This window comes from Dromiciops gliroides, chromosome 1, assembly GCF_019393635.1.
Source record: "Dromiciops gliroides isolate mDroGli1 chromosome 1, mDroGli1.pri, whole genome shotgun sequence".
In the NCBI taxonomy this organism is placed as follows: domain Eukaryota; kingdom Metazoa; phylum Chordata; class Mammalia; order Microbiotheria; family Microbiotheriidae; genus Dromiciops; species Dromiciops gliroides.
The window spans coordinates 678,798,351-678,811,345 of NC_057861.1; the positions used below are offsets into that span (position 1 = coordinate 678,798,351).

At 45.5% G+C, this 12,995-nt stretch overlaps 1 protein-coding gene across 1 annotated transcript in view; it reads left to right on the plus strand.

Moving 5' to 3' along the window:
* The window catches only part of DNAH1 (dynein axonemal heavy chain 1), a 151,145-nt gene that overhangs the window by 80,046 nt on the left and 58,104 nt on the right, over positions 1-12,995 (plus strand). Inside the window, exons 33-39 of the mRNA XM_043965072.1 lie at positions 1,217-1,303; positions 1,513-1,699; positions 3,878-3,969; positions 5,054-5,208; positions 5,493-5,670; positions 6,527-6,721; positions 7,289-7,408. Coding sequence (XP_043821007.1) covers positions 1,217-1,303; positions 1,513-1,699; positions 3,878-3,969; positions 5,054-5,208; positions 5,493-5,670; positions 6,527-6,721; positions 7,289-7,408 — 1,014 coding nt within the window. The remainder of the gene's footprint in view (positions 1-1,216; positions 1,304-1,512; positions 1,700-3,877; positions 3,970-5,053; positions 5,209-5,492; positions 5,671-6,526; positions 6,722-7,288; positions 7,409-12,995) is intronic.

Sequence of the window (12,995 nt, forward strand, 5' to 3'; positions counted from 1 at the left end):
AAATGGCTTCAAGTCTCTTCATATGCCTGTCTCCCCAAAGGCCCTGCAACATTGATGGTTTCTATTTTTTAAATCATCTTTGCCAATCAGGGATGGGTGTGAGATGAAACCTCAGAATTATTTTCATTTGTATTTTTTGCAAATTATGAATAATTTAGAACATTTTCACATAAATATTGAATCACTTGAATTTCTTTTTCTGAAAACTCTATCCTTTGACCTCTTGGATGTTACTTGAGGTTGAATTAAGACCACTTGTTGAGTGTACTATAGGAGTATGACTCCCCTGCATCTTCAGGAATTCTGAGCCCAGTGATCCCCAAAACTTCCAATTGAGCTCAGGCTCCTTCCTGACTCCCTCTGGGGTCTTTCAGGACCCCAGGTCTGGCTCCTCCTGGCTATGCCTTGCAACACCATCAGAATAATAGAGAAAAGGACTGTTACTTCTTCCAGTGAATGGGGAGAATCTGCCAGGTGCCCTTTTCCTGGGATTTCTGAGCTAGGCCAAATACTAGACCATTAAAGTAGAAAGAAGTTAAAATTCCACTTCAACAGACATTTTTCAGGAACCTTCTGTGTGCAGAGCCCGGAGGGAAACGCTAAGTTTAGATGAGACATAGTCCCTGCTGCTAGGGGCAGCTAGGTGGCACAGTGGATAGCCCTGGAGTCAGGAGAACCTGAGTTCAAATCCAACCTCAGATACTTAATACTTACTAGCTGTGTGACCCTGGGCAAGTCATTTAACCCCCAATTGCCTCACCAAAAAAAAAAAAAAAAGACATGGTCCCTGCTGTCTAATAATAAGATACAAAAATGGATTAGACAGTGGTAATGCATTACATGAGAAGTGAATAATCCACCAATGTTGGGTGAATTCTGAAGGGAGAGGAGGAGGCCGCATTTAAATTGGGCTTTAAAGGATGGACAGGAATTCCTCCTAAGAGCTAACATCTGTCTCCTTTGGACCTTGGGACCTCTGAGTTAGATCAGGCTCGTATGATTATGCCTGTTTTACATATGAGGAAATGGAGACTCACAGAGGGAGGTGACTTGGCCAAGGTCACACATTTCATAAGTGGCAGACTTAGGATTCAAACCCTGAGAAAAGAGGGATTGGACTAGGCGATCATTAAAGTACTGAACCTGTTATATGCTGCTTCCGTGACCATACGATGTTCACAAGGTTCAACATGGTTCCTTCTTCTTGCGGTCACAGGACCATTATGACTTTGGGATGAGAGCCGTGAAGACCGTTATCTCTGCAGCTGGAAATCTGAAGCGAGAGAACCCGACTATGGACGAAGTAAGTGTCAGCGAGCCAGGGCGGGCCCTGACTCAGCCTACCCCTCTGAGCTCTCTTCTCTATGGAGGAATTGCTCAGGGGAGGTGCCCCAAGAAGAAGCCAGTCCCCAAAGAACAGAGTCTCCAACAGTCTTGGAAGTCTGGGCTGGTGGGAGCAGGTCAGGAAGGGAAGGAGCTGCCAGGAGGAATCTGATGCCAGGGCTCTTGTAGGAGCTGATCTGCCTCCAGGCCATTCGGGATGTGAACGTGCCCAAGTTCCTGCAGGAAGATCTCAAGCTCTTCGCAGGCATCGTGTCTGACTTGTTTCCTAAAATCAAGGAGGAGAGGGTCGATTACGGTATCCTAGACCAAGCGATCCGCCACGCCTGCTTCCAGGACAATCTGAAAGATGTGGATGGTGAGTGAGCCCTACCACGGAGGGCTCCCAGAAGGAGCCACACTGTGCCAGTCTTGGGCAGTGCAGGGGGAAATAGCCCTGGGGCCAATCCATCCCCCGTAGCACTGAGCCTCTAAGTCTGAATGCCCGGCGGATACTCAGCAGTCTCATTTCAAGAATAGTCCTCTTATTTGTCACTGTCAATGGCATTACAGTGTTCTAGTAATCAGTCAACAAACATTACGTGTTTACTACGTGCCAAGCAGTAGGGTTACAGGAAAGGGAAAAAAGCATGGCCCCCACTCTCAGAAGCTCACATTCCAACGAGGTAGACAGATTCAAATAATAACAAACTTACAAGATATAGATGGTGTAAACGGAACACAATCTCAGAGGGAAGGAACTAGCACTTGGGGGGGGTGGGGAGCTGAGGGTGGCTTTGCCCAGAGGTGGGGTTTGAGCCAAATCTTTTTTTAAAAATATATAATATTTTATTCCCCTCAATTACATGGTTTTTTTTGTTTCTTTGTTTTTTTAATGAGGCAATTGGGGTTAAGTGACTTGCCTAGGGTCACACAGCTAGTAAGTGTGTGTTAAGTGTCTGAGGCCGGATTTGAACTCAGGTACTCCTGACTCCAGGGCCGGTGCTCTATCCACTGCGCCACCTAGCTGTCCCTCAATTACATGTTAAAACAGTTTTTTAAACATTTAATAAAATTTTGAGTTGGAAATTCTATCCCTTCATCCCTCCCCTCTTCCCCCTGCCAAGATGGTAAGCAATTTGATATGGTTTGTACATGTGCAACCATGTAAAAGATTTCCCCATTAGTCGTTTTGTACCAGAAAGCTTTCAGCTGAATCTTGAAGGAATCCAAGGAGGTAAAGAGTCCGAGGTAAGGAAGGAAAGCACCGAATGAAAAGGCACTGAGTGTCACGTGTGAGGAACAGAAAGGAGGCCGTGCAGCTGGATCCAAGAGTGCACAGAGGCAGGAGGGGGCCTTAAATGTCAAACAGGATTTTCTGTTTGATCCTGGAGGTCACAGGGAGCCACTAGAGGTTATTGAGTAGGGGAGGTGACATGGTCAGACCTGCACTTTTGGAAGATCCCTCTGGTCAGTGAGTGGAGGATGAATTGAAATGAGGAGAGACCTGAGGCATGGAGACTAATTGGAAGGTTTTTGCAGGAGAAGCAGTGAGGCCTGTACAAGGGTCCTGGCTTTGTGAGCTGGGAGAAGGGGGTGTATATGAGAGGTGTTGGGAAGTTTAAAATGACAAGGTTTGACAACAGATGGGTTATGTGAAGTGCGTGTGAGGGAGGCGTTGAGGATGACACTGAGGTGGTGAGTTTGGGAGGGGAAAGGGAGAATGCTATTGACACAGAACCTCCTATGTGCCAGGCCTTCCAATTGTGATCTCATTTGATCCTCACAACAGCCCCTGGGGGGGGGGTGTTAATATTATCCCCATTTTACAGTTGAGTAAACTGAGACTTAACTCAAAGTGGCACCACTAGTAAGTGTCTGAAGTCAAATTTGAACTCAGGCCTTCCTGGCTCCAGGCCTGGTGTTCTATTTACTGTGCCAGCAGATGCCTCAGTTTGTGTGACTGAGAGGCTAGTGGTACCTTCTGTGTTAATAGGAAAGTTGGGAAGAGGGAAGCATTTATGGGGAAAGACAGTGTGTTCTGTATTGGAATGTTGAATCTGAGATGCCTGTGAGATTCAGTTTGAGGTGTCCAAGAGGTGGTTAGTTGGTGATTCAAGACCAGGGTTCAGGAGAAAGATGAGGAGAGGTCAGCCGAATAGCAAGAGACAGGAGCCCATGGGGAGCTGACAAGGCCGCTAAGTGACACATTGCAGAGGACCACCCAGAGCACAGCCTTGTATGCTGCATTTGGAGAGTTTATTCAACTGTCTGCCAACCATTGGATATGGAGGTTGTCTCCAATTCTTTACACTGACCAATCATCCTCTCTGTTTTTGTCTGTATGACAGTCCTCAGCATCCACGTGTGAGAATGGCTGGATGACCTGTTGACTTGTTGCTGGAGGAGATCTTAGATTTCATCTCATCCAATCCCATGAAAAATGAGACGTGAAGTGGTTTACCCAGAGTCACACAAGTGGCCAATGATAGAGTCAGAAATCGAAGCCAGACACTTTGATCTCAAGTCCAGCTGATGCTTGTCTTCCTTCCTGCAGGCTTTCTCACCAAGTGTATCCAGCTGTATGAGACCACAGTGGTGCGCCATGGCCTCATGCTTGTGGGGCCTGCTGGCTCTGGGAAGACCAAGGTGAGAGTGGTCCTATGACTGAGGCAGGCCACACTCAGGTCCCCCGGGTTGGGCTGAGAGTCAGGGAAGCAGGGGGAGGAAACGTATGAGCATCTGCTGACCATGGATGGCAGCTCTGACTTCAGAGAGGGTCAGTCCTCTCATGCTGTCCTGGAATCACCAATGTGTGGTCTTAACAGGGAGCTGGAAACAAGGGCCCAGAAACTCTAGCACCTCCCTTGTTATTTGTGAGTGCTTTCAGCCTATCACCAGTGAGTGAGAGGAAGGAAACCTTGGGTCATCCATGCATTTTTTTTTTTTTTTTAGTGAGGCGATTGGGGTTAAGTGACTTGCCCAGGGTCACACAGCTAGTAAGTGTTAAGTGTCTGAGGCCGGACTTTGAACTCAGGTACTCCTGACTCCAGGGCCAGTGCTTTATCCACTGTGCCACCTAGCTGCCCTATCCATGCGTTTTTAAGGGATGGCAGGAAGAAGGAGCCATTGCAGTTGTTTTGGGTACCTACTTCCTCTTGTAGATGGCTCTTCCAAGGTCAGAGCAGGGGCAGCCCTTGAAATTAGAGACAGAAAGGACCCAATGGTCCTCAACTTCCTGCGGAGATGGGAGTGTCCAGTGGACACACCTTGGCACTGCTTAAGACAAGAGTGGTTTGAACAGACACGAAGCTGGGGAAGGTCCACAGAGGGCCAGTTAGCTCTGCAATAGCAGCAGGGGCCAAGGGCGGGCTCAGGAAATCAGAAATGGCTTTGGTGCCTGAGCCTGTTCCTTTTTGGGGGGAAGAGAGAGTGACCCCTGACTTCTGTTTTTGACACATACCTCCCCAGACACAGATTGTTAGCTGCGCCACATTCCTAACCCTGTTCCCAGGCCTAGGAACCAAGGTGGCTCCTTTTCGTAGCTAGGATCCTAGAGCACAAGGGGCCTTTAGAAACTTTCTAGGCCTGCTCTGCCACTCTACTGATGGGGAAACTGAGGCCTCCTCAGAAAGGGACTTGCCTAAAGTCCCCTAAAGAGATGGGGCAGACCCTTAGGAGCCAACCCAAGACTCTTCTCATGCATCTTTCTCCTGCATCTCTGTCTCACCAGTGTTACAAGGTCTTGGCAGCTGCAATGACGTCCCTGAAAGGCAAGCCTTCCATTAGTGGTGGCGTGTATGAAGCTGTCAGTTACTACATTCTCAACCCCAAATCCATCACCATGGGGCAGCTATATGGGGAGTTTGACCTGCTGACACACGAATGGTAAAGTTCTGTCTCTTCAATCCTACTTGGGCTTTGGTGCCCTTGAAGGGGGCAGCGGATCTCCCTCTGGCCTTTGTGTCTCCAGTCAAGCAGAGCCCCCTCCTAGCAGTACTGACAACCTGACCCCAGGCCCATGGGCGGGCCTGACTGCTGCCCGCTTTCCTCATTCCTCCACTCCTCCTTCCTGCTGCTGCCCAGCCATGCCATATGTAGTCATCTGGGTTCCCTACCCCATCTTTCCGGACATACATACACCCTGTCCCCTCCTCCCTTGCTTTCCGCAGGACTGACGGGATCTTTGCCTCTCTCATCCGAGGAGGGGCCATTTCCTCCGACTCGGACAAGAAATGGTATATGTTTGATGGTCCGGTGGATGCGGTTTGGATCGAGAACATGAACACTGTGCTGGATGACAATAAGAAGCTGTGTCTCAGCTCTGGGGAGATCATCAAGCTCACTGAGGTGCCTTTTTGTTCCGGGCCATGCTGGGAGGAATCGCCCCCCACCCCGCACCCAGCTTCTCTGAGCCAAGGCTCACAGACACCCACCCACCCTTGGGCTTCATCTCCACAGGGCTGGTGCCAGTCCCTAGTGACACATCTTTGTCATCATCATGACACCTCCTCATGTTCTGCTTGTCACAGACCCCTGGATCAGTGCAGCAGGACTAGGGAGCCACATGGTGCCAGCCCCAAACCTAGTGTGGGCCAGGAGGCTCCCTTGGGAGTATCATCTGTTCATATCCCTTGGTGACTACCAGTAGTCTTCAGGCTTTAACCCTTTAGACTCATGGCAGAGTGCCCTTAAAGCTGGAGCAGAGTGAGTGGGTATATGGAAGAGATGATTCCCATTTTACAGATGGGGAAGCATACCAAACATGATGTTTGAATAGAGGCCAAGTCTCCCAACTGGGAGCTGGCCATGGTGCACTAAAAGGAGCACTAGACTGGCGTTAGAAGCCCTCCATTTCCAGCCCACTTCTACTTCTTAGATAGTCTGCTTAGCCTTTCTGGGCTTCCATTTCCATAAACTGCAGGAAAACCTAGCTCCAAAATCCTTAGACCTCCCGCTCCAGGCAGGCCTCAGTCCCAGGGCCCTCCTCCATCTCCCATCCAGGGTGGCCATTCTTTGCTAGGCTGTTTGCCTGCGAGATGGTTGGGGGGGAGCCATCACGAAGCCCCCGCCTTCTCGCTGCACCCACTCCCATTTTTGTCTAAGCAGTTTCTGTTGGGGAGCAGAGAGCCTCTCTTTAGAGCGGCGTAGAGCTCTCAGGGGAAGCCCCCTGTGACCGAGCTCCTTCGGGATTTGTTGGTTACAGTCCATGACCATGATGTTTGAGGTGCAGGACCTGGCTGTCGCCTCTCCCGCCACAGTGTCCCGCTGTGGCATGGTTTACTTAGAGCCCAGCATCCTGGGAATCATGCCCTTCACGGAATGCTGGCTGCGGAAGATCCCCAGCATCATGATGCCCTTCCAGCAGAAGTACGAGAGCCTGTTCCAGAGGTTCCTGGAGGTGAGGGAGGCCTCTCGGGTCACCTGTTTGTCCAGCACCAAACTCTCCAAGGACGGGATGCCCACACTGGCCTTCTTGTCATGCTCCGTCCCCTGACTCCCTAAGCCCTGGGCCAGGAATGATCTCCCCCCTCCTCAACTCCAATCCCACACATTCAAAAGTCCTTTCTTGGTCCTTGGCCTACACCCCCAGATGCTAGGGCCTGCTTCCCTCAGAGATTACTTGCCATGTCTACTGTCTGTATCGTGTATATACAGCGTGTGTGTGTGTGTGTTCTGTCTCCCCCTAGAGAGGGAACTTCTTGAGGCCTGGGGTCATGTTTTTGCCTTTCTTTGTATCCCTAGCACTTATCACAATTCTTGGCATATAGTAAGTGCTTAATAAATGCTTGTTGACTGACTGACTCGATGGACATTCAGTGAGCATGGGAAAAGCCCATTCTATAAGAACCACTTTATAAGGCAGAAGGAAAACCATAGCTCAGGAAACAAAATTGGACATTCCAAAGGTGGCACTTCCCTGTAGAAGACAGACATCAGCCTGGCTTCTCACCTTGGTCTTTTCCAGGAATCTATTGAGTTTGTCAGAGAATCAGTGAAGGAAGTGATCACCTCCACAAACAGCAACCTGACCATGAGCCTCCTCAAGATCATGGACTGCTTCTTCAAGCCATTTTTGCCCAAGGAGGTAGGAAGACTGTGGCTCCTTCCCACTTGTGCCCCTCCCCCCATTAGCTTTCCTAGGCCAAGAGGAAGGCTAAATAGAGAGTAGCCATTCAGCGAGTCCACCAAGGGTCAAGTGCAGGTTAATGAGATCATGGTATCACGGAGAGTTTCTTGTTTTTGTTTTTAAAAGCTGTTTTGCTGGGGCAGCTAGGTGACACAGTGGATAGAGCACCGGCCCTGGAGTCAGGAGGACCTGAGTTCAAATCCGGCCTCAGACACTTAACACTTACTAGCTGTGTGACTCTGGGCAAGTCACTTAACCCCAATTGCCTCACCAAAAAAAAAAAAAAAAGAAGAAGAGGCTGAGCAGCTTGCCCAAGCATCCACCCTGTGGAATTTGAACCCAGACCCCATGACTCCAGAGCCAGTGCTCTTTCCACTAGAGTATGCTGCTGCTTTGAATCCTCAAACAAGAATCCATTCCTACTCTGGACAGAGCTGGGCATCACAATCACTATGTTGTTCATCCCTATCACAGACGGACTGTGGCTGAGGCTCTCCATAGTGAAGGACAGATGTGTGACCAAATCAGATGTGTATGTCTCCATGAGCTGTTCAAAATGGGGCTCATGGGTGGTAAGAATAGATATGCCTGAGATTTTTGCCCATCACTTAAGGAATCAGGAGAAGTATGAGTTCTTTTTTTCTCTAGCCTCCAAGAAGGGTACGAGACCAGAATTAGGTCTGTCTGCTATTATGCATAGTGGTTGGTCTCTAGGGTAGGATTATTTGAGGGGGCACTTTCTTAAGAGGACAGGGTAGCCCCAAGTGTCTGCCTGCTGGCTTAACCCTTCCCACCAAAGGCCATTTACATCACAAATAGCAAATAATGAATAAACCTATTTATCCTAGCAAACAGAAATAACAACTACCATTCATGTAGCGTTTACTATGTGCCAGGCACTAATCAGAGGAGTTAGACAGATTGGAATACACCAGAAAATCCATAATAATGGGTGAGCTCTTCCCTGGGAATAATATGACATTTTGGCTAAGAGGAAAAGAGGCTAGTCTCTGACCTCACCAAAGGGGACATTCTCTAAAGTTTCTAAGGAGTCAAGCTGGAAATCAGAGCTATGCTGAAGAGCTGTCTTCTCCTACATGTCTGCGTTTTCTTAAGTCTCTGTCTCCCAAATATGCTTAAGAATGTACAATACCCCAAATGTGAAGGAAAGCCCAGCTATAGTAGTAAAAGCTTTTTTCCATCTTGGATGACAGGCTGAATATGTTGTTGTTCATAACTGTATAGAAAATGGACACAGGGAGATGAAAAGTAAAAACTATGGTCCTCAATTCATAACCCAATTTTTTTGGGGGGAGGGGTGGGACAATGAGGGTTAAGTGACTTGCCCAGGGTCACACAGCTAGTTGTAAGGGAATAAAATTCTAGTTATTATGTCTAAAATCTAATGAGTGGTCACCTTAAATTAGAAAATGTATAGCACCAATCTTTGGGCATTAAGTATTAAAGTATATTAGGGGTAAGCAAAGAGAAACATGTGGATCAAGTATGACATTTGCTTGCTCTCCCTATCCTGCCTGTCTATTCCTCCCCCAATGAAGTCTCCAACCAAAAAGCCCCCCTTGCTCCTTGGCTTCTCCCAGAAGCCTCCTGAGAAACCAGAAACAGGGCCATCCACACACAGCTCCAAGCTCATTGGTAGCTCTGATTGACAGGTCCCACAGGTGGTTCTAGAGATGTAACTATTGAACACCGGTTAACTTCCAGACTCTAAAGTCACATGGTTTCTAAATCACATGCTTTCTCCTCATGGCAGAGCTTCCCTGCAATATCTTTCCCAGCAGGGGATGTCATTCCAATTCTCACATAGTAAGTGTCAAGTGTCTGAGGTCGGATTTGAACTCAGGTCCTCCTGAATTCAGGGCTGGTGCTTTATCCACTGCACCACCTAGCTGCCCCCCATAATCCAATTTAAAAAAAAACAACATGCAAAAACTAAACCCAGGGGATTCAAAGTGAGACCAACCAGGTTGACCATCCTACCTAGAAAGAATAGAAGCAAGGGGTGAAGTCTGGCCCTGGCACAAAGGCCCAATTCAAGAACTAAAGCTAGAAAGAGAAGTATATCAAAACATCAACCAGCCTCAAAAAAATGTTCAAATCTAATTCTGTGACAATGACAGAGACTCAAAGGAAACAATGGGTTTTTGACAATACCTAAAAGAAATGACTCAAGAGATACAAAATTAAATAAAGACTCTCAAAGAAATAATTAGAAGAATAGAAATAGAATGGAAACCTTAGCCAAGAAATGGAATTCCTGAGAACTAGAATAGACCAAGCAGAAATTAATGACTTCATGAGTCAGCAAGAAAGATGAGAACAAAATCTAAAGACTGAAAAAAATGGAAGAAAATATTGAACATAAAAAACAACTGGCTTGGAAAATAAATGAAGAAGAATGAATTTAAGAATTATCAGAGTCCCCAAAAACTATAAATAAAAAGAAACCTGTATACTATATTTCAAGAAATAATAATAAATGAAATCTGCCTCCTAAGGCACAGTAAAAATAGAAAAAGTGTCCATGGCACTTTCAGATGGTTCAACATCAGAAACTGATATCATTTTATTAGTGAAAATGACAAGAAAGAAGAGTTATTACTGTCTGCTTTGCTACTACACCGTAAGGACTATGGGACTTCACCATCTTACTTGCAGCTGAAATTTTCCTTATACATTGTCTTAATAACTAATAATAAATGTCATAATAAATAAATAAATGAATTCAAGAATATAACAATAACCTCCTGAAAGGAACCCCCACAAGGCAAAATCCAAGGAATGTCATGGTCAAAATCCAGAGCTCCCACATCAAAAAGAAAATACTGCAAATATCCAGAAAGGAGTTCAAGTGCCAAGGATCCACAGTAAGGATCATACAAGACATGGCAGCTTTAGTATAAATGAGAGGAGATTTTGTAATACAGTTTTTCAAGAGGCAAAAGATGTATGCTTTAAAAAAAAAGATATATGCTTACACCCAAGAATAACTTACCTTTCAGAGTTGAGCATAATCCAGTGCTATGGGGAAGGAGGGAAAATGGAATAATGGGTTTTCAATTCTTTCTTTCTTTCTTTGTGAGGCAATTGGGGTTGACTTGCCCAGGGTCATACAGCTAGTAAATGTCAAGTGTCTGATTTGAACTCAGGTCCTCCTGAATCCAGGGCCAGTGCTCTATCCACTGTGCCACCTAGCTGCCCCTCAGTTATTTCTGATAAAAGACCTGGGTAGGAACTCCAATACAAACATGAGGCCAGAGAAACCTAGAAAGATAAATTTATTCAAGCAATGTAAGGGAGCTGTATGATAATGTAGTGCTAACACTGTGGGGAGAAGAAACAAATGTCCCTTTGGAATATTAATATCTTCAAGGGGTATTGAGAGAGGAAAAGTGAGGAAAATGTGGATAGATGGGTTCTGTCCCAAGGGTCTTAGGAAGGGAAAGAGAAGGGCAGGTACAGGAGGAGTATATTAGTGTAGAAAGGAGAAGGAAGGTAGGAGCATGCTATTTCTCATAAGTGGAGTTCATAAAATAAATATACAAATATAGTGGAAGGGGTGGGAGGAATGGGCATCAGGTCAACATCACTTCTTATCTGAGATGGACAAAGGAAGGTTGAGTATGTACAAAAATAGTTTGAAATAGAATTACATCAAATTTAACAGTGAAACAAGTGGAGAAAGGGAGCAGGATTTAGGAGAGAAGAGAACTCCTGAAGGGAGAATTAAAGTCGGGGTGGGGGGGGGCAGAGTGGTTAGGAGGGTGGAGAGAGAAAAGAAAAGGATCAGAACCTAAGGGCATACTTAGATTGCCTTTTGTACATTTGGGGAATGGCTGAACAAATTGCAGTATATGAAGGTAATGAAATAATATTGCACCATAAGAAATGTAGAAAGAGGCGATTGCAGGAAATCCTGTGTACTATGAAGTGAGCAGAACCAGTAGAACAATTTGTACCAGGACATCAGCAGCATAAGGAAAACAGCTTTGCAGGGGCCAGCCATGCTTCTAGAGAACTGATGACAGTTCTCTTTTACCCACCTCCTTGCAGAGAGGGGAGGGACACGAGGGGCAAAGACACATGTGGAAGTGGCTACTGTGCAGATTAGTTTCGCTCAACTGTGCTTATTTGTCACAAGTTGGGTTTTTTTCCCTCTTCTTTTCCCTTGGTCATTGTAACATTTTTAAAAATGCTCTTAAGGAGACCAAAAGGAAAAGAGACAAGCAAGAGAGTTTTGAAAGTAATGTGTATAATTTTTAATACATATACATATATATATATTTCAGACCTTTATTTTTCCAATTACATGTAAAGTTAGTTTTCTTTTTTCCTTTTTCCCTAGAATAGAATTTTATTTTCCAAAATATATGTAAAAACAAATTTTAACATCAATTTTTAAAAACTTTGTGTTCCAACTTCTCTTCCTCCCTTCATTCTCACCCCGCACCCACAAGAACTCAAGCAATTCAAAATAAGTTATACATGAGTAGTCATGGGAAAATTCCCATATTAGCAAGTTGTGAGAGAAAACAGTCAAAAAAAACCCCAAAACTTCAGATTAAGGAATTGTCAAAGAGGAAAAGAAAAAAAATTTTTAAATGTGTTTCCATCTGTTTTCAGATACTATCAGTTCTTTTTCTGCAGATGGGCTGCAATCTTCATAATGATCATTGCCTTGCTGAAAATAACCACATGCTTCCCAGCAGATCATCCCCCACTATTGCTGTTATTTTGTATACAGTACATTTCACTCTGCTGAGTTCATGTAGGTCTTTCCAGGTTTTTCTGATAGTATCCTGTTCATCATAACCTGTATATAGTACCTTAAACTTGACAGAGAATTTTCTTCATAAAAGCCCAGCAAAGTAGGTACCATATGTTTTGCCATTATAATCAATCATCATAACTATTTCTCTCCATCCTACTCCCTTCCCATGACATTTACTTTATCTTCTTTTTACTTATTCCTCCTCAAAAGTGTTTTACTTCTGATTATTCTCTCCCCTGCTCTGCACTCCCTTTTTTCACCTTTCCTTCCTTATTCTCCTCCCCTCCTACTTTCCTACAGGATTAAATAAATTACTCCTCCCAATTGGGTATGAATGCTATTCCCTCTATGAGCCCACTCCGATGAGATCAAGGTCCATGAGCTAATTCTGTGTTCTAAATTTTTCTTCCACCCTCCCTCCTCAACCCTCCCTATGAGATCAAGCAATTCAATATGTCATACTTGTGCAGTAATGCAGAACATCTTCATCTTCCTTGAAAGTATTTTGCTTTTTACTGCTCTCTCCCCAAATCTGCCCTTCCCTCCTTCCCTTCTCCTCCCCCATCTCCCTCCCCCCAGGGCAAAAATATATTACTATACCTACTTGAGTATGTATGTTAGTCCTTCTTTGAGCCAGTTCTGATGATATTAAGGTTCACTCACTCCCCAACTCCTTCCCCCTCTTCTCCTCCCCTCCATAAGCTTTTTTCTTGTTTCCTTCATGTGAACTACCTCTCCCCAGATCATCTCTCC